Source organism: Rhinichthys klamathensis, unplaced genomic scaffold (assembly GCF_029890125.1).
Source record: "Rhinichthys klamathensis goyatoka isolate OS25496 unplaced genomic scaffold, OSU_Roscu_1.1 h1tg000095l_1, whole genome shotgun sequence".
Classification (NCBI taxonomy): Eukaryota; Metazoa; Chordata; class Actinopteri; order Cypriniformes; family Leuciscidae; genus Rhinichthys; species Rhinichthys klamathensis.
In genome coordinates this window covers 2,340,352-2,367,500 of record NW_026606634.1, presented here as the reverse complement: position 1 = coordinate 2,367,500, position 27,149 = coordinate 2,340,352, and the positions used below count along the sequence as shown (strand labels likewise).

The 27,149-nt window shown below is 40.8% G+C and overlaps 1 protein-coding gene across 2 annotated transcripts in view; it reads left to right on the top strand.

Moving 5' to 3' along the window:
- The window catches only part of elmo2 (engulfment and cell motility 2), a 67,322-nt gene that overhangs the window by 17,165 nt on the left and 23,008 nt on the right, over nucleotides 1-27,149 (top strand). Inside the window, exons 6-13 of one of the 2 annotated variants that reach the window (XM_056252549.1) lie at nucleotides 5,354-5,523; nucleotides 7,853-7,952; nucleotides 9,086-9,237; nucleotides 9,469-9,547; nucleotides 20,570-20,620; nucleotides 21,023-21,145; nucleotides 21,944-22,063; nucleotides 26,746-26,850. In XM_056252549.1, the coding sequence (XP_056108524.1) occupies nucleotides 5,354-5,523; nucleotides 7,853-7,952; nucleotides 9,086-9,237; nucleotides 9,469-9,547; nucleotides 20,570-20,620; nucleotides 21,023-21,145; nucleotides 21,944-22,063; nucleotides 26,746-26,850 (900 nt within the window). Of the gene's footprint in view, nucleotides 1-5,353; nucleotides 5,524-7,852; nucleotides 7,953-9,049; nucleotides 9,238-9,468; nucleotides 9,548-20,569; nucleotides 20,621-21,022; nucleotides 21,146-21,943; nucleotides 22,064-26,745; nucleotides 26,851-27,149 lie in introns of those variants that run through there. The other variant, XM_056252548.1, reaches the window with a different exon arrangement.

Here is a 27,149-nt window from a genome sequence, read left to right as displayed (position 1 = left end):
TTCCAGAACAATGTGACTCGTGGGGACGGCAATATTCTGTGTGACCACCAGGGGCGCATAGATATACACTAACACAGATTTTTGGAGAGGCATCCAGCTGCAGCCCCGCAGACTCACTTCTCGCTAAACACCAGTGGCTGGACACCAGTGGATGGACAGCCTACGTCATTTCCGTATCGTCATTCACTTTTCAAATTTGACGCGCCATGCTGATGTCAGCGGTAAGAAAAAAAATATAAACTGTCGATGATTTATAGGTCATGTCAGAATTCAAATGCACAAACTAGCTAGTTAAAAAATCGTCTTGTTTTCAAGGTACTTTGTCGTGTTTTTTAAAGGTATTAGTGAACTCTGGTGTGCCTCAATTCTAGAGCTAGGTTGCTACAATAGAACACTTGTACTCTAATATAGTTAAATATAAACATGCTCATTCTAATCATATTGTACATCTGTTCTTGCTTTAGGTGTGGTGAATGTCAAAAAACTGCCCCAGGCTGTAAGAGACGTGTGTCCCTTTTAAAATTGTACAATGCAGAAATTGCAGATGTTCTTTCAAAGACTGGGTGGGGTAACGTTACCGTGGAAACGGAAGACGTGGAGACCTGCGAGGGTTTTATACAGACCCTGAATTTCCTGAGCATTGCCCAGACTGCCAGTTTTAGGGGGCAGGAATGAGGTGTGGTGTGCACAGTGTGCAATAGGCTTTATGCACAGCTTCACTACTTCCTGAACTTCAGCCAGCCCTTTGTTTCCTGTCTGTCATTATTGGACAAACTGATTAGTCCAGGTGTGCCTGATTATTGTTACTGAGGCCAGGCACACCTGAATTAATCAGTTTGTCCAATAATGACAGACAGGAAACAAAGGGCTGGCTGAAGTTCAGGAAGTAGTTAAGCTGTGCATAAAGCCAATAGTTTATTTGGTCTATAGTCTATAGTTTATTATCTTGAAATAGGGACTTCCCCCACAACCTTACGGGCCTGACTGTGGCATCTTCTGATGGTCAGATTTGACTAATTTTACTAATTAGATTGTGTAATTTCCAATAAATATTGCAAAACCATGAAGTGTTAATTTGATCTGGATTGTTTGGTAAATTGTCTGATCATGTGAATCTACGTATATTTTAAAAACAGAAGTGGTTACATTTACAAAAAAAAGAAAAAAAAGAATTGAATATCCAAATGGGCAAGGCAAAAAACTGTGGTCAATTAACATGTACAAGTCTGTTGTATTGACAAAACGTTATAGTCCATTGATCTAGGCTGAATTTAAGTCACAAAAAATAGTGATATGATCTGAACAATATATATTTTCAAGGTGGTTCTTGTGAATGCAGTTTGCATGAATTATTGAAGTTATAATATTATAGGTATATAATTGAGAATTGTTTTATGTAAAGAGATATGATAAAGATCATATTTCAATTTGCACACAGCTTTTATATTATATATTTTAAGTCATAAAAGTAAAATGACAATACGGAAAAGACGTGTGCAATTATTAAGCCTGCAAAGAATGCTGTCTATCCACTGGTGAAAACAGAAAATAAATATGCTGTCTATCCAGAGGTGAAAATATAAAATAAATAAATATATGTCTATCCAGAGGTGAAAATATAAAATAAATATGCTGTCTATCTAGAGGTGAAAATATAAAATAAATATATGTCTATCCAGAGGTGAAAATATAAAATAAATATGCTGTCTATCCAGAGGTGAAAATATAAAATAAATATATCTCTATCCAGAGGTCAAAATATAAAATAAATATGCTGTCTATCCAGAGGTGAAAATATAAAATAAATATGCTGTCTATCCAGAGGTGAAAATATAAAATAAATATGCTGTCTATCCAGAGGTGAAAATATAAAATAAATATGCTGTCTATCCAGAGGTGAAAATATAAAATAAATATGCTGTCTATCCAGAGGTGAAAATATAAAATAAATATATGTCTATCCAGAGGTGAAAATATAAAATAAATATATGTCTATCCAGAGGTGAAAATATAAAATAAATATATGTCTATCCAGAGGTGAAAATATAAAATAAATATGCTGTCTATCCAGAGGTGAAAATATAAAATAAATATTCTGTCTATCCAGAGGTGAAAATATAAAATAAATATATGTCTATCCAGAGGTGAAAATATAAAATAAATATGCTGTCTATCCAGAGGTGAAAATATAAAATAAATATATCTCTATCCAGAGGTGAAAATATAAAATAAATATGCTGTCTATCCAGAGGTGAAAATATAAAATAAATATGCTGTCTATCCAGAGGTGAAAATATAAAATAAATATATGTCTATCCAGAGGTCAAAATATGAAATAAATATGCTGTCTATCCAGAGGTGAAAATATAAAATAAATATGCTGTCTATCCAGAGGTGAAAATATGAAATAAATATGCTGTCTATCCAGAGGTGAAAATATAAAATAAATATGCTGTCTATCCAGCGGTGAAAACGGAAATGACGTAGGCTGTCCATCCACTGGTGTCCAGCCACTGGTGTCTATCGAGAAGTGAGTCTGCGGGGCTGCAGCTGGATGCTATTGGCACCTTATAAAGCATTGCATTGTCTCAAGTATTATAACTGTGGTTACAATTATTCATATCTAATAATTGAACTCAGTATAATGCATTAAACATATGACAGATTTCTGATGTAACAAGCAATCTGAAAATATGGTTACAATTATTTATGAAAAGATATAATCCATTATAACGTACATATGAATACCTTTATACTGCATTATACATCAAGGCTTTAAGTAAACCCCATTTTTAATAGTTTTGCTTTTAGTAAACAATAACAACACTGAAATCTGGTAGTGAATCTGATTATGCTGAATAAGAGTGTTATAGTCGTACTGTTATAGTATGAGAACTTAAGGTACTACATGGGGCGTGTCCAAACACTGTTTGGGAGGTGCTAGTAGGGCTTTGCCGGTGGGGACCTCAATTTAGGTCCCCACGGTGACACGAGTCCCCACGAGTCTGTGTGCATTCAGGTTGAAGTCCCCACCGGGATAGAAAAACAAGAACACACACACACACACGCACACACACTTTCTGCTGTGTCTCCTGTGAAGACCTCCTCCCCTTCACCTCTGCACAGATAACATGTTGTCAAAATGATTTCAGTTCACATGGATGCATGGATTCTGTATTATGAATTTTTAAGGCCAGATAAGTAATTTGTTGAGGTCAATTTGTTGAGAAAGACTACACGTCTGCGCACATATATATTCAGGCACTGTTGTTATACTACACACTACACTACATTACACTAAACACTGTTGTTACACACTGCACTACACTACACACTGTTGTTACACACTACACACTACACTACATTACACTAAACACTGTTGTTACACACTACACTACACTAAACACTGTTGTTACACTACACACTACACTACATTACACTAAACACTGTTGTTACACACTACACTACACTAAACACTGTTGTTACACACTACACACTGTTGTTACACACTACACTACACTAAACACTGTTGTTACACACTACACTACACTACACACTGTTGTTACACTACACACTACACTACATTACACTAAACACTGTTGTTACACACTACACTACACTAAACACTGTTGTTACACACTACACACTGTTGTTACACACTACACTACACTAAACACTGTTGTTACACACTACACTACACTACACACTGTTGTTACACTACACACTACACTACATTACACTAAACACTGTTGTTTCACTACACACTACACTACATTACACTAAACACTGTTGTTACACACTACACTACACTAAACACTGTTGTTACACTACACACTACACTACATTACACTAAACACTGTTGTTACACACTACACTACACTAAACACTGTTGTTCTGTTGTTACACACTACACTACACTAAACACTGTTGTTACACACTGCACTACACTACACACTGTTGTTACACTACACACTACACTACATTACACTAAACACTGTTGTTACACACTACACTACACTACACACTGTTGTTACACACTACACTACACTAAACACTGTTGTTACACACTACACTACACTAAACACTGTTGTTACACTACACACTACACTACATTACACTAAACACTGTTGTTACACACTACACTACACTAAACACTGTTGTTCTGTTGTTACACACTACACTACACTAAACACTGTTGTTACACACTGCACTACACTACACACTGTTGTTACACTACACACTACACTACATTACACTAAACACTGTTGTTACACACTACACTACACTACACACTGTTGTTACACACTACATTACACTAAACACTGTTGTTACACACTGCACTACACTACACACTGTTGTTACACTACACACTACACTACATTACACTAAACACTGTTGTTACACACCACACTACACTAAACACTGTTGTTACACACTACACTACACTACACACTGTTGTTACACTACACACTACACTAAACACTGTTGTTACACACTGCACTACACTACACACTGTTGTTACACTACACACTACACTACATTACACTAAACACTGTTGTTACACACTGCACTACACTACACACTGTTGTTACACTACACACTACACTACATTACACTAAACACTGTTGTTACACACTACACTACACTACACACTGTTGTTACACTACACACTACACTACATTACACTAAACACTGTTGTTACACTACACACTACACTACACTAAACACTGTTGTTACACACTACACTACACTAAACACTGTTGTTACACTACACACTACACTACATTACACTAAACACTGTTGTTACACACTACATTACACTAAACACTGTTGTTACACACTACACTACACTAAACACTGTTGTTACACACTACACTACACTACATTACTCTAAACACTGTTGTTACACACTACATTACACTAAACACTGTTGTTACACACTACACTACACTAAACACTGTTGTTACACTACACACTACACTACACACTTTTGTGCGGATGAGCGGCCGGAGTGCATCAGGGGTTTTCTGTTAGAGCGGTGTTGTGTTAGCGGCCCCTAAGTTAATAACTAATGATCTTTGCAACGGAAGTGAATCAATCAAAGCTAACTTTATCTGGACAATAACTTTATTCTAGATCTGCTGTAAAGCCTAAACAATCTCTGCTACTGTAATCTCCTGTTATCACTGTAAAGCTGCTTTGAAACAGTCTATATTGTTAAAAGAGCTGTATAAATTAAGGAGACTTGACTGTGTGGAAGCCAGTTCTGATTCCCGCAGATCAGTGTGAGGCTGGAGGTCCTGACGGGGTTGTGTGTGTGTCAGAGATCCTGACGGGGTTGTGTGTGTGTCAGATGCGAGCGGCTCGACAGCTGCTGGAGCGGATCCAGTCTCACGGGATCGACGCGCGTCTGGAGGCGCTGAAGGAGTTAGCCAAACTCTCCGCTGACCCAACATTCGCCACAGAGTTCATCAACATGGAGGGCCTGGCGACGCTGGCACGGCTCGTGGAGAGCGGCACACAGTACGTGTCCCTCACACACACACATGATGAGCTTGGTGGACTCATGCACAGTTGTGGCCAAAAGTGATGTTTGGTTTTGTTTTTAGTGACACTACAAGTTTGATTAAACCATCAAAAATGTTTTAAATATTAGGGAAGAACAAATCACTAAACTTGGTTTTGGTATTATTTATCTGACAAAATTGCTTGGCAAAAAGGACAAATGACAGCTATATCTTTATTTTACTATGCAAAAAAAAAAGCAAAAAGCTGAAAGGAAAAAGCAAACATCGACTACAACATAATCAGTTATTAATATTTGATTGGTTCTCTCTTGTTTTTGCATGTTTTCACAATTTCTTTGTATGACAGCCTATGACACAATTTGTCATGTTTCATTGCGTTACTATCACAAATAAAACAATTAACTCCGAGCACAACTACGTAAGATGCTTACAAACTCTTTAACACATTGTTATTGATAATATTTAAATAAAGACTCAAGATGCCAATCACTTTTGGCTGCTACTGTAAACTTTTGATGCATGCAAAGAGATTTATATGCTAATCACAAAAATATGATAATTGATAAATATATATATATATATATACACACTACCATTAAAAATCACCAAGGCAATTTATTTGATCAAAAATACAGTAAAAACAGTAATATTGTGAAATATTACAATATAAAGTAACTGTTTTCTGTGTGAACAGGGCTCAAAATATTTTTTTAACTTGGTAGCAACATTTAGGAGCACAGACTGAAAATTAAGGAGCATTACAACTACAATTTATATATCTATCTATAAATTACAGGAACGTCTGTGTGTGTGTCTGTTATTCGCATATCTCTCGAACCGTTAGTCCGATGGATTTCAGACTTGACGGGTGTCATGCTACGTGCACGAGTAAGTCCAGTGCCAAGTTTGACGTTGTTTGGATTAGAAATGCAAAAGATATCGTTAAATACCTCGGTAAAAGAAGCACACATTGAAGATGTTTAGATGATTTGTGGTTTAAAAATAACCATTCTGACATAAACACTCTGTCAGATAAACAGCAAACGTTCAGTGTCATTTTTATTTGTAGCTGACTTAATGTTTAGCTGACCGAGTGTTTATGTCAGAATGTTAATTTTTAAACCACACCAAACCAACAATTACTCATCATATCACCATTATAAATTGTTATGCAACTATGTAGTTCAATTTTCCATATGTATTGTATATCATTATGTCAGTATCAGTATTTGCTTTTAACCATGCACAACTACAAATGTCACTGAACCTTTGCTGTGTAATTGTAACAATGAGCACTCAAACACACCAAACCAACAATTACTAAGAACACACACAAAAACTGATTTTGCACAGACACTGCACTACAATAATATATTAACAGTAACATATATTTAATATATTAATAGGTGGTGTTAAATTTCACGTTGAGCTCTGCCAATTGAGCGGCCCGCAGCATCCTGACGATTAAAAGCTTCAACAATCAAATATAACTCCCAAATATATTATTAGGTCACGCAGATTAAATGTCTGGAGCCTTGTATAGTAAAGTATAATTTATTCCTGTGATCAAAGCTGTATTTTCAGCATCATTACTCCAGTCTTCAGTGTCACATGATCCTTCAGAAATCACTCTAATATGATGATTTGATGCTCAAGAAACAATTATGATTATTTTCAGTGTTGAAAACAGTTGTCAACACATTTTTTTTCAGAATTCTTTAAATGAATAGAAAGTTCAAAAGTTCAGCATTTATTTGAAATAGAATCTTTTGCTACATTATAAATGTCTTTATGTCACTTTTGATCAATTGAATGTGTCCTTGCTGAATAAAAGTATTGATTTATTAAAAAAAATATTCATACTGACTGGAAGTGTATAATGTGACAAAAGCGTATTTTTTGCAATTTCTGAAGGATCATGTGACACTGAAGACTGGAGTAATGATGCTGAAAATTCAGCTTTGATCACAGGAATAAATTACATTTTAAAATATATTCAAATAGAAAACAGTTATTTTAAATTGTAATAATATTTCACGATATTACTGTTTTTTTGTTTGTTTGTATTTTTAAGTAAATACATTTAGCCTTGGTGAGCAGAAGATACTTCTTTTAAAAACATAAAAAATCTCACCGATCCCAAACTTTTGTAAATTTAAAACTATATCCTTCATTATTGTTTAAAATTGTTCTAGTGGTTGTTTTTCATCTTAAATATGAGATTGAAGAAGTATGATTCAGTTCAGACGTCACGGCTCATTTCAGTCTGTGTTTCAGAGACGTGTGTGTTTCAGTGCTTTCACGTGTGTGTTTTCTGTGTGTAGTTTTGGGGAGATGTTGGCCTTCACTCTCACGGCGTTTCTGGAGCTCATGGATCACGGTATCGTGTCCTGGGATCTGATTTCTGTGTCCTTCATCAAACAGGCAAGTACAACACAAACTCTGTCTCTTTCTAAAGAAGCCTTTCTCAACATAAAAAAAAAATCTTAAAACAAGTAAAATTATCTGCCAAGGAGCCAAAGAAAATTTTTTTTAATTCAAATGGAAAACAAGAAAAAAAATCTTAATTCAAATGGAAAACAAGATTATTTTTCTTACCCCATTGGCAGATCATTTGGGTTGTTTTAAGCAAAAACTCACTTAATTTGATTTTTTTAAATCAGAAAACAAGATAGAATTTCTAATGTCATTTTACTTATCTAGTAAATCCTTCTTGATTTAACAATTTCTAGATATTTGGACAAAAAAAACCCTATTTTTTGCAGTGCAGTCCTCACATCTGATTGGTCAAGCAGCGTTGCATTAGTGCTGATATAAGGCCGTGTGTCCACCAAAGCGTTTTTCCACGCGCCTGGCGTATATTTTTTCAATTGTTTTCAATGGGAGCGCCGTGTTTTTAGAACACCATGAGCGCAACGAGGCGCTGGACGTTTTTTTCACGCTGAAGCGCTGAGAGCTCGCCGTTTTTACTGGTCGCCGAGAGTTGAAAAATGTTCAACTTTGGATAAAACGCAGCGCTCATCACTGTCACTTTTACCCAGCCGTCCAATCACAGTGGAGGAGGGGCGGGACTAATACCACACCGACCAACTGTCACAACATTCTTTCTGTACAATGACATCAACCAGCAGAGCCAACCGAACAACATGGATGAAAAATACATTTTTAGTATGAAACAAATTATCTGCGAAATCCGTTACAAGTAAACTGTGCTGCGGATATTCTGTATCATAGCAACGAAACGTCTCAACGGAAAAAACGCTGTGCTGCTAAAACGCTCTCAAGCGCCCACAGCTAGGCGTTTTCAGCAGAGCGTCTAGCGTTTTCAGCTGCCTAAAAACGCTTTGGTGGACACACGGCCTAAGAGTCTTTCACCAACATGGTTCATTAGCGATGATTCAAATGAAAATAAATTGGTTGAGTCAATGACTTGCTCATGAAGAGACTCATTCACTGTTTCTTGTTTGAAGATGGATTTGTTGTCAATTTTTAGTTCCATTGCCTGGTAGACCAGTGTTTATGTCATGTGATAGTCATGTGAGTGTGGTGTGTGCCAGATTGCGGGTTACGTGAACCAGCCCATGGTGGACGTGTCCATCCTTCAGCGCTCACTGGCCATCCTGGAGAGTATGGTGCTCAACAGCCACAGCCTGTACCAGCGCGTGGCGCAGGAGATCACTGTGGCGCAGCTCATCGCACACCTGCAAGTGTGAGCACATACACGCACACACACACGCACACACACTCGCAGCAGCGCAGGTCACGTGCTTCTCTCCTGCACGCACGCACACACACACACTGAACATGCCGAGCTGTGTGATAAAACCCTCCAGAGCTCCAGACAGTGACACGGGATCTAGAGTCCAGAAGTGTTGGAGTCCAAGAGCAAGATACCTCTAACTGTGTGTGTGTGTGTGTGTGTGTGTCATCAACTCCTCAGGTCCAATCAGGAGATCCAGACGTACGCCATCGCTCTCATCAACGCCCTGTTCCTCAAAACACCAGAGGACAGACGCCAGGTGAACACACACTCACACAGACACACACACACACTAATCAACTCACTCGTCAGTCATTGTTAACAGGTCCGTTCACAGTAGGAACGTCCACACACTGTCATTCACATGTTTCACAGATAACAGTAGAGTTCACACCAAGGATGATAACTATAACAATAAAGATATAGTTCTAAAAATCGTTCTAAATATAAAAGAATAGCAGAGTTCACACCAAAACTATAACAATAACGGCAGAGAGGAACGATATCATTGGAATCACTTTCAGAATTTTTTTTCCAGCTGATGAATGATAAAAACATTAAAGTCAATCATTTCATCCCTTAAAACTCATCTTTTTTCCTTGAAAAAAATGTCTTCATGCCTTAAAATATCTTGAATGTAACTCGACACCCTTGCCTCATTTAGTATGCGCTGTTCTATGAATATGCAGATGAGCCCCGCCTCCACTCACTCACTCAGCTCAGAGATCCACTGCTTGACGATCACACGTCGATCTGATTGGTTACAAGGTCGTTTGTGACGTCAGAAACACCAGCGATTTCAAACCGTGTTTTTGAGACTGTCTTTGGTTCACTGCAGTTTTAAAGGGGTCATATAATGGTACATGCACTTTTACAAGTTGATTGTACTGAAATGTGTGTTGGCAGTGCCTGTACACAAACATCATAAAATGATAAAAATCCATCCAGTGTTTTTGTTTTAATCTCCTTATATGTTTTCCCCTGTCTCAAATCGAGCCGTTCGACCGTGTGACGTCACACGGTCGGACGCCCCTCCCGCGATTGTTGATTGACAGCCGGGTTTCAACACAGACCCGCCCTCGCTCGTGAGGGAGCTGTCAATCATAGTCCGCGCGGACCGGCGCGCTCATTGTTGATGTGCTGGAGCACTGTCTATGAGCAGAATGGCGTCTAAGCGATTGTGGTGTTCTGTTCTTGGGTGCAGTAACGAACACAGCAGTCATTTTAATGTTCCTGAATCCGAACCGCTGAAGACGCAGTGGCTGAGTTTGTTTTCGAAGGGAATATTCCCCACGAGCAACGTCAATGCTTTCATGTTTGCGCGAATCATTTCACACACCAGACTGCTTATAAACGAGGAGGGTCAGTATAAAGCTGGTTTTGCTAAGAAGCTGCTCCTGGACTGGTACCAACTATTCATGTTCCTGCTGAACCTCCAAAATAATTGAAGTGAGTGTAACGTTTTATTAATCTTTAATATTTATATTAATCTTTGCAAATCGCTAGATGCACGCTTCACAATGAATGCGTCTAAGCCTTAGGTTTACACTCAGGGTACATTACGGCATGTTTTCTATGTACGATGTTCTCAATATAATTCATAATCCCACGTCTATAATGATTGAACAACGCGTTATGGTTATTGTGTAACAAACGGTGTACACAGAACAGAGGGGCGGGGTGAGCAAAGCTCAATTATCATTTAAAGTCATATGCACTAAAACGGCGTGCTGAAAACAGAGCTGTTTTTGACCAGGTAAAATAAGTGTTTTCTTACAATACTAATGAGAATTTTTAATTAAAGTATATTACAAAGTTTTAATTTAGACTCTAAAGAATCATATTAGCTTGTACAAAAATGGCATTATATGACCCCTTTAAGGAGAAAATACTCAGCAATGCTGTCGACTTATGAATTTACACATGGTGTGTCTTAAAGCATATTAAAAACACCACATAGACACATAAACAACATTAAAAGCTGGATTTTCACCACAGGGGGACTTTAACAGCCAATCAGAAACCATCCTGGTTTAAAGAGCACAAGCATTTAAAGCGACAGACATAAACTGCAGCTCGTGCTTAGAATAAACAGAATGATACCGTTCGCTAGTGTGGATGCTAATATAGTTATCTTTGTAGTTATCATTTTGGTGTGAACTAAGTGAGGTGTAAAAGTAACATGTTTTTGACTTGGTTCTTTACTTATGAAACACAACACTGCCTGTAACAGGGCCAGTTTTAACACCTCTATTATAAATTTATTCTATAACTGTTAAGTCAGAAGAATCAAGAGAACTGAACACAAAACACACCCTAAATGTTTCTATCAGTAAAAGTTGACATTCTGTGTTTGTGTAAGAAAACGTCTCAGGTTACTACTGTAACCATAGTTCCCTGAGAAAGGGAACGAGACGATGCGTCACTTGACGCTTTGGGAACGCCCCCAGCGTGCATGCGTCTGAGCATCAATGTCAACTAGTCCAATGGAAAGAATGAGCGTCACGGGCGGGTGACGTCATGACCAGGAAGGGATAAAGGCTCACCCGGTGAAACGCGGCATTAGCTTCAAAAAGTCGAAGCAAGCCGATCACAGGGAAGCAGGAAGTATGGCAGGGTGACGCATCGTCTCGTTCCCTTTCTCAGGGAACTATGGTTACAGTAGTAACCTGAGACGTTCCCTTTCGAGGGAACTCGCGATGCGTCACTTGACGCTTTGGGAACGAGAATACCCAAACCGCCAGAATTCCAAGTACCTGAGTGTCAGTCTGTTGGAACTAAGCACTAAGCACCTGAGAACCTGGGGCAGCATCCAGGTCCAAACTGTAAAACCTGACGAATGTGAGCGGTGAGGACCAGCCTGCCGCATCACAAACGTCTTGGAGGGAAACCCCAAATAACAAGGCTTTAGAGGCCGCCATACCCCTCGTTGAGTGAGCTCTGACCACCAAGGGACACGGATGGTCAGAGTACTCGTATGCAAGTGAAATAGCCTCGACTATCCACTTGCTAACCGTCTGTTTAGAAGCAGGAAGACCCTTCTTAGGTGATCCAAAGCAAATAAATAACTGGTCGGACTTCCTCATAGACGATGTCCGATGAACATAAGTATCCAGTGCTCGCACTGGACACAAGAGGTTCAGCCTTTCCTGGTCCGCAGATGTAAAAGGAGGAGGACAGAAAGCCTGCAGCACGATAGGCCTCGGAATCAAGGTCGGCACCTTAGGGACGTATCCCTGTTTTGGATATAAGAACGCCTTGACCATCCCCGGTGCAAATTCAAGGCAAGTGGGGGAAACCGAAAGGGCCTGAAGGTCTCCAACTCTCTTAAAGGTTGGGTAGGTCGTTTTTGGTCTAAAAAACTTTTTCCCAAATTTGTTTAAACTTTCTATATATATCAATGCATAATTAAAATGTAAGTACTCTGATAAAAAGAGTATAAAAATCGAGTGACTCTAGACCGTTTAATCTGCACTAAACACAGCTCATTATTTCCTTCCGGGACGAAACAAAGGATTGGCTTAGGCGACTGTCACTCTCTCGCAACCATGGCAACACCCCCGCTGCTACATGCGCTGCCCACATGCGCGCACTCGTTTGACCCGAGGAGGGTAGGAGACTAGTAAGAGACACAATTACATGCAAAACACGGCGTATATGTTATGAATCTTACACAAAATTCACCTTCATCACAGTGTAACTGATTGTAATGGGAAAACGTGTATCAATGCAACCTGTTTTTAGCTTTGCTTTATGTTACTAGCTCGTTAACGAATCAAACTCAATATATTTTAAACTTTAACAGTATCGATATGCTAGCTTGATAGTGAGTATTAACAGCCATGTTAGTTGTTTATATTCATAATGATAAAGTTAGGTATTTTATTACATGTGAGTCTGACATGATGTCACTACATGCACTGCTCCTCTCCGCTCGGCGCTAGTAAGCGCGTCCTCCAGCTGTGAGCTGTCGGCATCGCACGTTCATGTGTTTTGGGGGCGTGGTTTTGGAAGGAGCCCAGAATGGAGGGGGTGGAAGTGAATGGAGATAAGTAGCTGTGTTTATTACAGCCCTGAGAGGACTACAGACACTCGATTTTTATACTCTCTTTTCCAGAGTACTTACATTTTAATTATGCATTGATATATATAGAAAGTTTAAACAAATTTGGCAAAAAGTTTTTTAAAAAAATTCTACCTACAATACCTTTAAGGGACGAAATAGCTAGCAGAAAGATAGTCTTAAGGGTAAGAAATTTCTCTGAAACCGAATCTAAGGGCTCGAATGGAGCCCTAGACAGGCCTTCTAGTACTATTGCCAAATCCCAAGCTGGCACCCTAGTGCGAGTTGCAGGCCTCAGCCTCAATGTGCCACGAAGGAAACGTGTAATCAGGGGGTCTCGACCCAACGATGTACCCCCAACCAGGGCGTGGTAAGCCGCAATGGCCGCCACGTAAACCTTAAGTGTGGAAGGACATAAACCTGACGTAAAGCGCTCCTGCAAGAACTCGAGTACTGTGTTCACAGAACAGTTAACCGGATCCCACTGATGTCGGTGACACCATACAGAAAAAACTTTCCATTTCAGCGCATATAGTTTCCTAGTAGCTGGAGCTCTGGAGCTTAGGATGGTCTCAGCAGCCTCAGCTGAGAGACCACTCTCTATGAGTTGGGCCCCCTCAGAGGCCAAACCCACAGGTTCCAAATCTCTGGTCGAGGGTGAAATATTGTGCCCCCGGCCTGAGACAGAAGGTCTCTCCTGATCGGGATCTCCAAGGGAGGACCGTCTAAGAGATGGATCAGGTCCGCAAACCAGATCCGACTCGGCCAGCGTGGTGCTACAAGCAGTAGGCTTATTCCGTACTGGCGGACTCGTTCCAGAACTCCTGGGAGCAGAGCAACAGGGGGAAATGCGTACAGACGTAGCCTCGGCCACGTCTGCACCATAGCATCCAGCCCCAGGGGGGCTGGGTGAGTAAGGGAGAACCAAAGTGGACAGTGCGTCGTGTGCTGAGACGCAAACAGATCCACCTCTGCTTGGCCGTAAAACTCCCAAATTTTTTCCACCGCCTCGGGGTGGAGTCTCCAGTCCCCTGGCCTCAGCTCCTGCCTCGACAGGATGTCTGCCCCCACATTCTGGTCCCCAGGGATATACACTGCCCTCAGGGAGAGTACCTTCCCCAGAGACCACAGGAGGATCTGGTGCGCCAGTTTGCAGAGCGGACGCGACCGCAGACCCCCCTGACGGTTCAGATAAGAGACCACTGATGTGTTGTCTGTTCGTACAAGCACATGATGGCCCCTCAGGTCTGGGAGAAACTGTCTCAACGCATTGAAGACAGCCATCATCTCCAGGCAATTGATGTGCCACGAAAGATGATGACTTTTCCACAGACCCTGAACCGAGCGGCCTTCCATTACCGCTCCCCAGCCGGTGAGGGAAGCATCTGTCGAGATCGTAACTCGATGGCAGAGAGCTCCCAACACCGGACCCTGGGTTAAGAACCAGTGTTTTTTCCATATAACCAAGGCACGAAGGCATCGCCGCGTGATCTTGATCATACGAAGTGGGTTTCCCCTCGGGGAGAACCCCCTGGTCCTGAGCCACCACTGCAAAGGTCTCATGTACAGCAGGCCAAAAGGAATCACGTTGGACGCTGCCGCCAAGAGACCCAACAGTCTCTCGAACTGTTTCACAGTGCGTGACTGGCCTAGCTTTAGCTCTTTGGTGGCTGTCAGGATAGCAGCTACACGAACGGGCGATAGAGTGGCCCGCATCGTCACTGAATCCCATACCACACCAAGGAAAGTGGTTCTCTGTACTGGAGAAAGAACACTCTTCTTGGCGTTGAGCCTCAACCCCAACATCTGCATATGGGCGAGAACGACACCTCGGTGCCGAACCGCCAACTGCTCTGATTCCGCCAGAATCAGCCAGTCGTCGATGTAGTTCAGAATACGTATGCCCTGAAGCCTGAGAGGGGCTAGAGCTGCATCCACGCATTTCGTGAACGTGCGGGGTGATAAAGCTAGACCGAAAGGAAGAACCCGATATTGGTATTCTTTGCCCCCGAAAGAAAACCTTAGGAACTTCCTGTGCTGAGGGAGGATGGAGACATGGAAGTAGGCGTCCTTCAGATCTATCGTGACAAACCAGTCCTCGGATCTGATTTGAGTCACGATCTGTTTGAGTGTCAGCATCTTGAACTTGAGTTTCTGTACTGAACGATTCAACAGACGAAGATCTAAAATGGGACGCAACCCCCCATCCTTTTTTGGAACAATGAAATAACGGCTGTAAAAACCCGACTCTCTGTCGGGTGAGTACACCTGTTCTATAGCTTCCTTTGCTAACAGGGCCTTTACCTCTTGCTCCATTACCAGAGCCTGCTCGGGATGCACCACTGTGGGCAGCACCCCGTTGTAACGAGGAGGACGAGAACCAAACTGGATTCTGTATCCTTTCTCTACAATCTGCAGGACCCAATGAGAAATATTCGGCAGAAGCTTCCACGCTGCCAGAAAATTTACTAAGGGAACCAGCCTCTCGAGGCTGGTCTCTGGTGTTATCGAGACAGCCAATTCCGGAGCCTGAAACATAATGGCAGGAACTACCTGAACTGGCCGCTCTAAGGCCCCCCTCAGAGGGCGCGAAACCGATGCTGTGCCGCAGCATAGCATCAGCGACTCGCTGGAGACCGCTGCGCCCTGAAGCACCAAGGGTGGCAGGGTTGGCAGAACGGTCTCGTGAGGACCCCGAAATGGAACGGGCACCGTATAATGAGGTGTACACCGCTCCACTTCGGTCGGGGCTGTCCTCACAGGCCTGATGCATGAACATCAGGACCTTTTTTTTTTTTTTGAACCGAAGTCTTCTTCGCCTGAAGAACGGTCCTCAGATCCGGCTTCGACTTAGAAGACTTCGGTTGAGAGGGTTGCGTCCGTCTCCAGTCTCTACGTGGAGGTGCACGAGACGCAACACTCTCTTTCTGATGCACACGATATGATGAGCTCGACGGCTGGGGCTGCTCACGCCCAGCAGTCCCAGGGGGCTGGACCCGGCGAGGGAGAAACTTTTTAAAAACGTCCGCTTGCTTCTTTGACTCCTGAAATCTCTCGACGACCGCGTGGACTGCGTCGCCGAAGAGACCAGAAGGTTCAAGCGGAGCATCTAATAAAAAAGCTCGATCTTTTTCTTTAATATCAGACAGATTTAACCATAAATGTCTCTCAGTAGCTACCAAGGCTGCCATAGACCGCCCAATTGCTCTGGCGGTCTCCTTAGTAGCCCTGAGAGAAAGATCGGTAGCCCGACGAAGTTCACGAATATCGTCATGACTGACTCCCTCACTACTATCCAGATCCCCCAGCAGGTCAGCTTGATAAGCCTGGAGCACTGCCATAGTATGCAGACATGCTCCAGCTTGACCTGCTGCCGTATAAGCTTTGCCCACTAACACCGAAGTGGCTTTAAGCGGTCTAGTGGGCAAAGCCGAGGCTTTCAGAGACGATGCAGGACCAGGGGAAAGATAACTGGCTAAATTCTCTTCCGCCTGGGGCATCGCCTCATAACCATACTCTTTCAGCCCTCTTATTCTCGAATAAGTGTTAACATGAGGGCTGAAAAGACGTGATGAATATGGTTTATCCCACGATTTAGAAATTTCTTTGTGCAAATCGGGAAAAAATGGAAGCCCTCGTGGTGGAGATAATGTGGTGGAAGATAAAAAGCGCTCATCTAATTTGCTTTTGGGACGAGCGCCCTTCTTCTCAGATGGCCAATCAATATTTAACTTCTCTACAGCCCGCGACATAACATCCACCAGCTCATCATATGCTGGGGAAATAAATTGTGAATCTCTTTCCCCCATGTGTGTGCTTACACTCTCCACACTCATCGCATCAACCTCCTCGGAGGAAGAGCAATAAAGTAATGGAGGGCTCTCTCCCCGGGCAGAAGAAACCGCAGAGCGTGCTTCCGACACCGGGGAGAGAGCACTGGATCTCTCGGGTAAGGAAGGAGAAAGAGCCCTCGGACCCGTCTCCAACCCCTCCGAAAGATCCTTTTGCGATCCCCAGGAATGCATTCTCCGCGCTGCCTCAGCAGACGCGGGTCCTGATCCCTGTGGATCGCGAGCCTGCCCACTCTCTTTATCAAAGAGTGACAGGCGAGAGCGGAGCATGCGAAGCGGTAACATCTCACAATGCTGGCACTCAGCCCCCTCGAAGGCTGAGACCGCATGCTCCACTCCCAAACAAACGACACAAAGCTCGTGTGTGTCCCCACCCGTTAAATAACGCGGGCAGGGAGAAGCACACTGTTTGTACACTTGTTTAGTTTCCATCCTTTTCCGCAACAGACAACAGTAAATAGACAGAGACAAAATGACACAGATCGCTTGCTGAGACACAGAAGCTAATGCCGCGTTTCACCGGGTGAGCCTTTATCCCTTCCTGGTCATGACGTCACCCGCCCGTGACGCTCATTCTTTCCATTGGACTAGTTGACATTGATGCTCAGACGCATGCACGCTGGGGGCGTTCCCAAAGCGTCAAGTGACGCATCGCGAGTTCCCTCGAAAGGGAAGTCTATTACAGGTAAAACTCGAAAAATTAGAATATCGTGCAAAAGTTCATTTATTTCAGTAACTTAACTTAAAAGGTGAAACTAATATATTATATAGACTCATTACATGCAAAGTGAGATATTTCAAGCCTTTATTTGAGGAGCTCTTTTCCAAAACGCGATAAATCCATTTCAGTAGTTTTCAGGAAAATTATTTTTTTTACCTAGACCCACACATTTTGTGAATATTCAATTTAGCCTGTTAAAATGTTTTTTTTTTTTTCCTCAGTCTGAACATGTTGAACAATGATTATTAAATCAAACAACAATATTGTTGATGATAAATTCAAAGTAATTTTTTTTTTTTTTGTCAAAACGCTATAAATCCACAAAAGAAAAATCCAAAAATGGATGATTTTGGCCACTTAATTAAGTTTTGTTTTGTAGAAAGCCTTTCTTTAAAGTGAATTTCATTTTGTATAAATTGTATCTTAATTTTAATAATTTTTTCATCAACCAAGTGCCTGGATTTAATAAATAAGAAGCAAATAGACAATATAATCATGACATGGAGGCGCCCGCGTGGTCACTTGCATTGCACGTGAACAGGAGCGCATCTCATCATAAATTAACCGAAATTCAGCGTATGCCTCACAGAGTCATGAGAAATATATCTATATAGAAAGCTTGAAATGTCTTTAAACGAAACAATTAAAAACGAAAATAAATAGCATACTCTCTGATTATGTAATCCATTACCTGCATTTCTCTCTAGGCGCGTTCACTACAGAGATGCTGATCGTCAATTTCATCTTTACAGACACTGACACACAGAAAACAGTTGATTAATAAAAATAAAATAAAAATTTCGATTTTCGAACGATATTCGACTTTTGCTCCTTGATTGTCGAATGCCATTTTTGGCAGAAATGATAAACGGAAACCTTTGGCAGCAGCATCTACCCCAGGTGTAGGTCTCACTGGCTCATCAAGGCCATCAAAAGTGTTATCACCGTTTAAAGCACTCATTTTGAGGAATGAATGAACATAAACAAACCTCTGTTCAGCGCGCCGATGTTGGATTGCGTAGAACGCTCACTGAATTCTGATTTGTCGAGAGAGGATTTATCGCGTTTAGGCTAAAAATAGGTTTGGCGCTTATCGCGGTTTGGAAAAGAACTGCATCTTGCAGGACATTTTAAACAAGGAAATATATAGCGATTTGGCATGAAACATTGATGGAGCAGTGAATAGGTTCAGAACACAGCAAAATGACATGCCAAACTAATTTTTTTTTTTAAATGGCGTTTATCTCGTTTTGGAAAAGAGCTCCTCATTTGTTATAATTTTGATGATTATGACTCTAAATTAGAATATTGTGAAAAGGTTTTCATAAGCTATAAGCCATAATCATCAAAATGATAACAAATAAAGGCTAGAAATATCTCACTTTGCATGTAATGAGTCTATATATTCGTTTCACCTTTTAAGTTGAATTACTGAAAGTTTCACCTGTATAGTCAGACAGAGAACAACAGAATTGTAAGAAATTATCACACATAGTAATAATTAATACAGTGATACAAAGTATAATTAATAATCTATTGTTTACAAGAAATATTTCCAGTACTCAAATCTGATTGATCGAGCAAGCAGTTCGCATTAGTCCATACCTGTCAACACTCCCGTTTTTCCCGGGTTTCTCCCGTTTTTTAGCCCTATCTCCCGGACCCCTCCCGGTTTGTTATTTCTCCCGGGAAACTCCCGTAATTTGCATGGCCCAAACTCCTTTATGAATAATCGGACCAATATGTTTGTCTAATGTTGACCAGTTGCCAGATTGTATTAAATGCATTATATTCACACAATCCACAGACCATTTACAATTTCAACCCGTTTGTCACCTCAACCTGGCAACCTATAACCCAGTTGCGCAGTCGCGGAAAGTTTAACCCGAAAGCGAGCCGATAGACATGATGGCAGGTGAAGGTGGTGTCCCCGCAATGAAACTGAAGTACAGTTTGTAACGCGTTGCTTCAGGAAGATTAGGGATAACTCACAACTGAAGTTATTGCATGCAGAGGCCAGACAGACACACGGAGGCGATTGGCATCTCACAACTCGCACTTTATTCCCAAATCTAACTCGTGTAGCCTAACTGTCTGTCACACGTTCTACTGTCCACATCGTTACTTAGTAAACAAAATAAGATAAAAATTAGCATCAAACAGAAATTACCCGCCTACATGGGGTGTTCGCATTGACAGTAAAAGGGGTGTTCGAGGCCCAAGGCACATACAATACAATACTGCCGACAGTTCAACAGGGAGCGCATAGCTCTTAAAGGGGCCACACCTTATTTCCAGTCGTTACAAGTTGTACATATACCCCAACCCTCAACCCCTAAACCCCCCCCCCCCCCCCACCGGAGAAATCTCCCAGATTTTGAAAACCAAATGTTGACAGGTATGCATTAGTCCTGATATAACAGTTCTTTAATTCACCAACCGATTAGTTCGTTAGCTCCGATTCATTCAGGAACCAAACATGTGACTCTTTATGAACGAGTCATTGATTCATTCACTCAACCAATTTGTTGGATGCTCTCAAAACATTCTCATTTGTTGTTACAGTTGGTTGTGTATTTATTGCAGTTTGCAGTCTGGTTTAGACATTCCCAGACTGATGTGACTCTGTGTGTGTGTTTATGGCAGGAGATGGCGGGTACACTGGCACAGAAACACCTGCGTGGCATCATACTGAATGTAAGTGTGTGTGATCTGCAGCTTATGGCATCAGATTCACTTTGCCGCTCATGTTCTGCTATTAGTTGTAAAGAAAACAGATCCAAATGTGATGGTGTAAATCACCGGTGATATCACTAGTGACAAATCCAGCAAACAGCAGATAGTTGAATTGATGAGCGTTTTCTGATTCAGATCTTCATTCTTCAAAAGACCATTCTTCAAAAGGGGGGGGGGGGGGGGGATTCGGGACAACAGCTTAGATTTCGGGACTGTCCCGGATTTTTGGGACGTCTGGTCACCCTACTCCTAGTAGATGTGTGTGTGTAGGATCACCAGTTAATAGTGGTTTACAAGCAGTGTGATAATGAGTTGTTTAGGAAACACCCGTGTGTGTAACAGCATTGACAACCTCTTCCCCAGCACATCATCCGTGGGAACCGGCCCGTCAAAGCTGAAATGGCACATCAGCTCTACGTGCTGCAAGTTTTGACCTTCAACCTTCTGGAGGAACGCATGATGACCAAAATGGACCCCAATGACCAGGCGAGCTTTATGTCTGAAAATGATTCACTTGTCATTATGATTAATGGAGGGATCATGTAGTATGATTGAAGTGAACTAGTGTTGAATAGCACCTAATGTGCATGACAGATGCTCGTGTCTTCATGTGAAAGTATTCAGTATTCATGCATATGATGAAAATATTACAGATAAGGATATGAACTCAGGTCTTGATGTATAACGAGTACACCACTGTAGCGGACGGACAGTCTAAGTAATCACGGTGTTTGATCACGATGTTCACACAGATTACTAAAGCACAACAGAAGTTCCTAAAAATCAGTAAATATTGCATTTAGGCTTTAGTCTGAATTGCTTCTGTCTCGTCATGTAATCCCAGACTGAGCTGATGATGGAGAGATCTGATCTCTGTGTGGATCAAACCTCTTTCAGGACTCTTGTTCATACACAAATCTCAATGCATTATTACAATATTTACAAAGAAATGAAGACCAGGGGCACAACATCTGACAAAGCCTCTGTTTGAGTCATTCAAATAATTAGTGTGGTACGTTTATGAAAAAATAGTGGAGTGACGTTTAAATGGCAAACATTTACCGGAAAATGCTTTCATTCATTTGCATGTTTAATAACATGTAGGCTATTCATGTAAGATTAAAGATTTATATCTGAATTCATATGCAAGATCTAAGTCCACAAGTCCACAAATGAAAAGCACAACATACTGATTTGTTTTCAGCGTTCTCCAAGATACGTGTGAAAGTTGCGTTCTTTTATAACCTTCACACTGCTTTAATTATGTATGCTTGAATTCTTCAGACACAGAGAGATATCATATTTGAACTCCGAAGAATCGCATTTGAAGGAGACAGTGATCCGGGCGGCACAGAGAAGAGAAAGGCCATCTACACTAAAGACTACAAGATGCTGGGCTTCACCGTGAGTGTGTTTGCTTTCTGTGTCATAGCTGGGGATCATTCAGAAGATGCTGTTTAATCACAAGAGATAATTACACTTCCTTTCCAAAACAGATGCTGATGTGTGTGATGTAATGGTTTCATTATGATCAGTGATAGCGATGTGTGTGAAGTGTGTGATGTGATTATTTAATGACGGATCAGTGATAGTGATGTGGGTGATGTGATTGTTTAATGATGGATTTGTGTGATGTGATAATGATGGATCAGTGATAGTGATGTGCTGATGTGTGTAATGTGATTGTTTAATGATGTGATAATGATGGAGAAGTGATACCCAGCAAGCAATAGCCGTCATTTCTCCGTCTAGGTTAACTATAGACCCGATATAGTCCGGCTGTGAGTAACACACTTCTAGCCAAAATAACCTTGAATTTGGTTACATATCGTTTTTGCCAGAATAACTTGCGAGATGTTTGATATTCCATCATGTAAGCAAAGTCAACAGTGATTACAAGCTGTTTAGTTTCATTTCTTCACTCATTTCATTTCTTTGTTGTCTAATTGTTGACTAGTCTATTCTTGGGCGATGGTTTAGACGTCTATTAATTCACGAGTTCGCACTTACATACAATTAAAGGGAATAAAGTATAATGCGTATTTGGCGTGCTGTCCGGGGGGAGGGCTCCGAGCTCGGAATTCGGCCCGAACCCAGAGTACTCCCCCCCGTATGTAAAGTGGTTTAGGACTAGAGAGTGGAGAAGGGGTGGTGGAGGGACGCTGCTAAACTGTCAGAGAAATGAGGTGAGACTGCTGAGTCTATATATACACGTTTTAATCATGATTGCTGAGTGCTCTCCACCCGTGTTAATTATCTGAACGTGCTTCTCCCGAACTTTGTTAATAAAACATCATGGGCCCTATCTTGCACTCGGCGCAAATGACTTTGTACACTGACGCATGTATCATTCCTATTTTGCACCCGCGCAAAGCGGACTTTTCCCTCCACAGACGCACGTCGGTTAACTAAGAAATACACTTGCGCTCCCCGGGGCGGTTCAGCGCAAAGAGGAGGCGTGTTCCGGCGCAAACTTTCCCTCATGCTATTTTGCTGTTCTATAAAACAATTGCGCCACTGACCAGAGAAAAAGAAGTCTAAAGTCAGTGGCGCGTTGCGCGTTGTTCATTAAGCTATTTTAAGGGCGCATGCTTGGCCATAATCAATGTAGCGTGTGCACAACGCGCATACACGTTGATTCTCTCATCTAAGCAGCCGTTTTCATTTTTGCAAATCATACATTATTACGATAGATAGATAGATAGATAGATAGATAGATAGATAGATAGATAGATAGATAGATAGATAGATAGATAGATAGATAGATAGATAGATAATTTATTGTAAAAGCATACATGAAGCTTGCACATTTACGCAAATTATCAAACGCCTGTTTAACAGAAGTTAATTTGTGTGGGTTTCTCCATCCCCAATGTCACTTCTCTGTGTTTTACGGCCCTGACGAGAACGTTGCTCTCCTCGGCTGTGAACCGCTCCTGGCGCGCGCCTGGCAAGTCTGCCGTTATAATAGGAATCTGCTTTAGAATAAGCGCGCCTGCTCTTAAAGGGAATGTGAGATGACGCTCTGATTGGTTTATTTCACGTTACGCCCAAACCACACCTATGAATAATGAAGCTACTTCAGACCAACCCCTTTTAGATTTGCGCCAGGCGCAAGAGGCATTTATCCCGCCGGGAAAATAGCAACAGCGCCGGGATCCGCCCACAAAGTTACTTGCGCTTTGCGCTTTGACACTTGCGTTTCAGATCGTTAAAATAGGGCCCCATATGTTCACTGACAGCCCACATTTTTCCTTGTTTTAGCCAGACGTCAGGCTGTGTTTGGACGGCTATTAGACGTCTTTTAAATGCAAAATGGCTTGCTGGGTAGTGATGTGCTCTGCGTGATGTGATTGTTTAATTATGATCAATGATGATCATGATATGCTAATGTGATGTTTTAATGACAGATCAGTGATAGTGATGTGTTGAAGTGTGTGTAATGTGATGTTTTAATGACAGATCAGTGATAGTGATGTGTTGAAGTGTGTGTAATGTGATGTAATGACAGATCAGTGATAGTGATGTGTTGAAGTGTGTGTAATGTGATGTTTTAATGACAGATCAGTGATAGTGATGTGTTGAAGTGTGTGTAATGTGATGTTTTAATGACAGATCAGTGATAGTGATGTGTTGAAGTGTGTGTAATGGGATGTTTTAATGACAGATCAGTGATAGTGATGTGTTGAAGTGTGTGTAATGGGATGTTTTAATGACAGATCAGTGATAGTGGTGTGTTGAAGTGTGTGTAATGTGATATTTTAAAGATGGATCAGTGAGAGTGGTGTGTTGAAGTGTGTGTAATCAATGTGATGTAATGACAGATCAGTGATAGTGATGTGTGGATGTGTGTGTAATGTGATGTTTTAATGACAGATCAGTGATAGTGATGTGTTGATGTGTGTAATGTGATGTTTTAATGACAGATCAGTGATAGTGATGTGTTGAAGTGTGTAATGTGATGTTTTAATGACAGATCAGTGATAGTGATGTGTTGAAGTGTGTGTAATGTGATGTTTTAATGACAGATCAGTGATAGTGATGTGTGTAATGTGATGTTTTAATGACAGATCAGTGATAGTGATGTGTGGATGTGTGTAATGTGATGTTTTAATGACAGATCAGTGATAGTGGTGTGTTGAAGTGTGTGTAATGTGATGTTTTAATGACAGATCATTGATAGTGATGTGTGTAATGTGATGTTTTAATGACAGATCAGTGATAGTGATGTGTTGAAGTGTGTGTAATGTGATGTTTTAATGACAGATCATTGATAGTGATGTGTGTAATGTGATGTTTTAATGACAGATCAGTGATAGTGATGTGTTGAAGTGTGTAATGTGATGTTTTAATGACAGATCAGTGATAGTGGTGTGTTGAAGTGTGTGTAATGTGATATTTTAATGATGGATCATTGATAGTGGTGTGTTGAAGTGTGTGTAATGTGATGTAATGACAGATCAGTGATAGTGATGTGTGGATGTGTGTAATGTGATGTTTTAATGACAGATCAGTTATAGTGGTGTGTTGAAGTGTGTGTAATGGGATGTTTTAATGACAGATCAGTGATAGTGATGTGTGTAATGTGATGTTTTAATGACAGATCAGTTATAGTGGTGTGTTGAAGTGTGTGTAATGTGATGTTTTAATGACAGATCAGTGATAGTGGTGTGTGTAATGTGATGTTTTAATGACAGATCAGTGATAGTGATGTGTGTTGAAGTGTGTGTAATGTGATGTTTTAATGACAGATCAGTGATAGTGGTGTGTGTAATGTGATGTTTTAATGACAGATCAGTGATAGTGATGTGTGTTGAAGTGTGTGTAATGTGATGTTTTAATGACAGATCAGTGATAGTGATGTGTGTAATGTGATGTTTTAATGACAGATCAGTGATAGTGATGTGTGGATGTGTGTGTAATGTGATGATTTAATGACAGATCAGTGATAGTGATGTGTTGAAGTGTGTGTAATGTGATGTTTTAATGACAGATCAGTGATAGTGATGTGTTGAAGTGTGTGTAATGTGATGTAATGACAGATCAGTGATAGTGATGTGTTGAAGTGTGTGTAATGTGATGTTTTAATGACAGATCAGTGATAGTGATGTGTTGAAGTGTGTAATGTGTGTAAAGCGCTTTGAGTGCCTAGAAAAGCGCTATATAAATGTAATGAATTAATTATTATTATTAATGTGATGTTTTAATGACAGATCAGTGATAATGGTGTTTTGAAGTGTGTGTAATGTGATGTGTTGAAGTGTGTGTAATGTGATGTTTTAATGACAGATCAGTGATAGTGGTGTGTTGAAGTGTGTGTAATGTGATGTTTTAATGACAGATCAGTGATAGTGGTGTTTTGAAGTGTGTGTAATGTGATGTGTTGAAGTGTGTGTAATGTGATGTTTTAATGACAGATCAGTGATAGTGATGTGTGTAATGTGATGTTTTAATGACAGATCAGTGATAGTGATGTGTGGATGTGTGTGTAATGTGATGATTTAATGACAGATCAGTGATAGTGATGTGTTGAAGTGTGTGTAATGTGATGTTTTAATGACAGATCAGTGATAGTGATGTGTTGAAGTGTGTGTAATGTGATGTTTTAATTAAAGATCAGTGATAGTGATGTGTGGATGTGTGTAATGTGATGTTTTAATGACAGATCAGTGATAGTGATGTGTTGAAGTGTGTAATGTGTGTAAAGCGCTTTGAGTGCCTAGAAAAGCGCTATATAAATGTAATGAATTAATTATTATTATTAATGTGATGTTTTAATGACAGATCAGTGATAATGGTGTTTTGAAGTGTGTGTAATGTGATGTGTTGAAGTGTGTGTAATGTGATGTTTTAATGACAGATCAGTGATAGTGGTGTGTTGAAGTGTGTGTAATGTGATGTTTTAATGACAGATCAGTGATAGTGGTGTGTTGAAGTGTGTGTAATGTGATGTTTTAATGACAGATCAGTGATAGTGGTGTTTTGAAGTGTGTGTAATGTGATGTGTTGAAGTGTGTGTAATGTGATGTTTTAATGGTGATCAGTGATAGTGATGTGCTGTTGTGTGTGTTTTGTTTTGTGCACAGAATTCAATGAATCCTGCCATGGATTTCACTCAGACGCCTCCGGGTATGCTGGCGCTCGACAACATGCTGTACCTCGCCAAACTACACCAGGACACGTATATCAGAGTAACAGCTCACTTTCATAACCATTACCTCTTTTTATGTTTTTTCTCAAGCACTGTGGGCTAAAATATTATTGTATACTATTAGTCAGATAGCCATCAGAGTGAATTAAAGCCAGAGCTGGAAGGCTGAGTATTTAGTTACCAGTATCAAACACAAGTAACATTATCAAAGCGTCAACGCATGTTCGAATAGAGCCAGAGTTAAAAAAACAGAAAGAAGGAAATAAAAATCGCTGTGAACAAGGATGAATGTTAATCTTTTATGGGGTTACATTTGTGCCAAAAATGAGTCGACTGCTT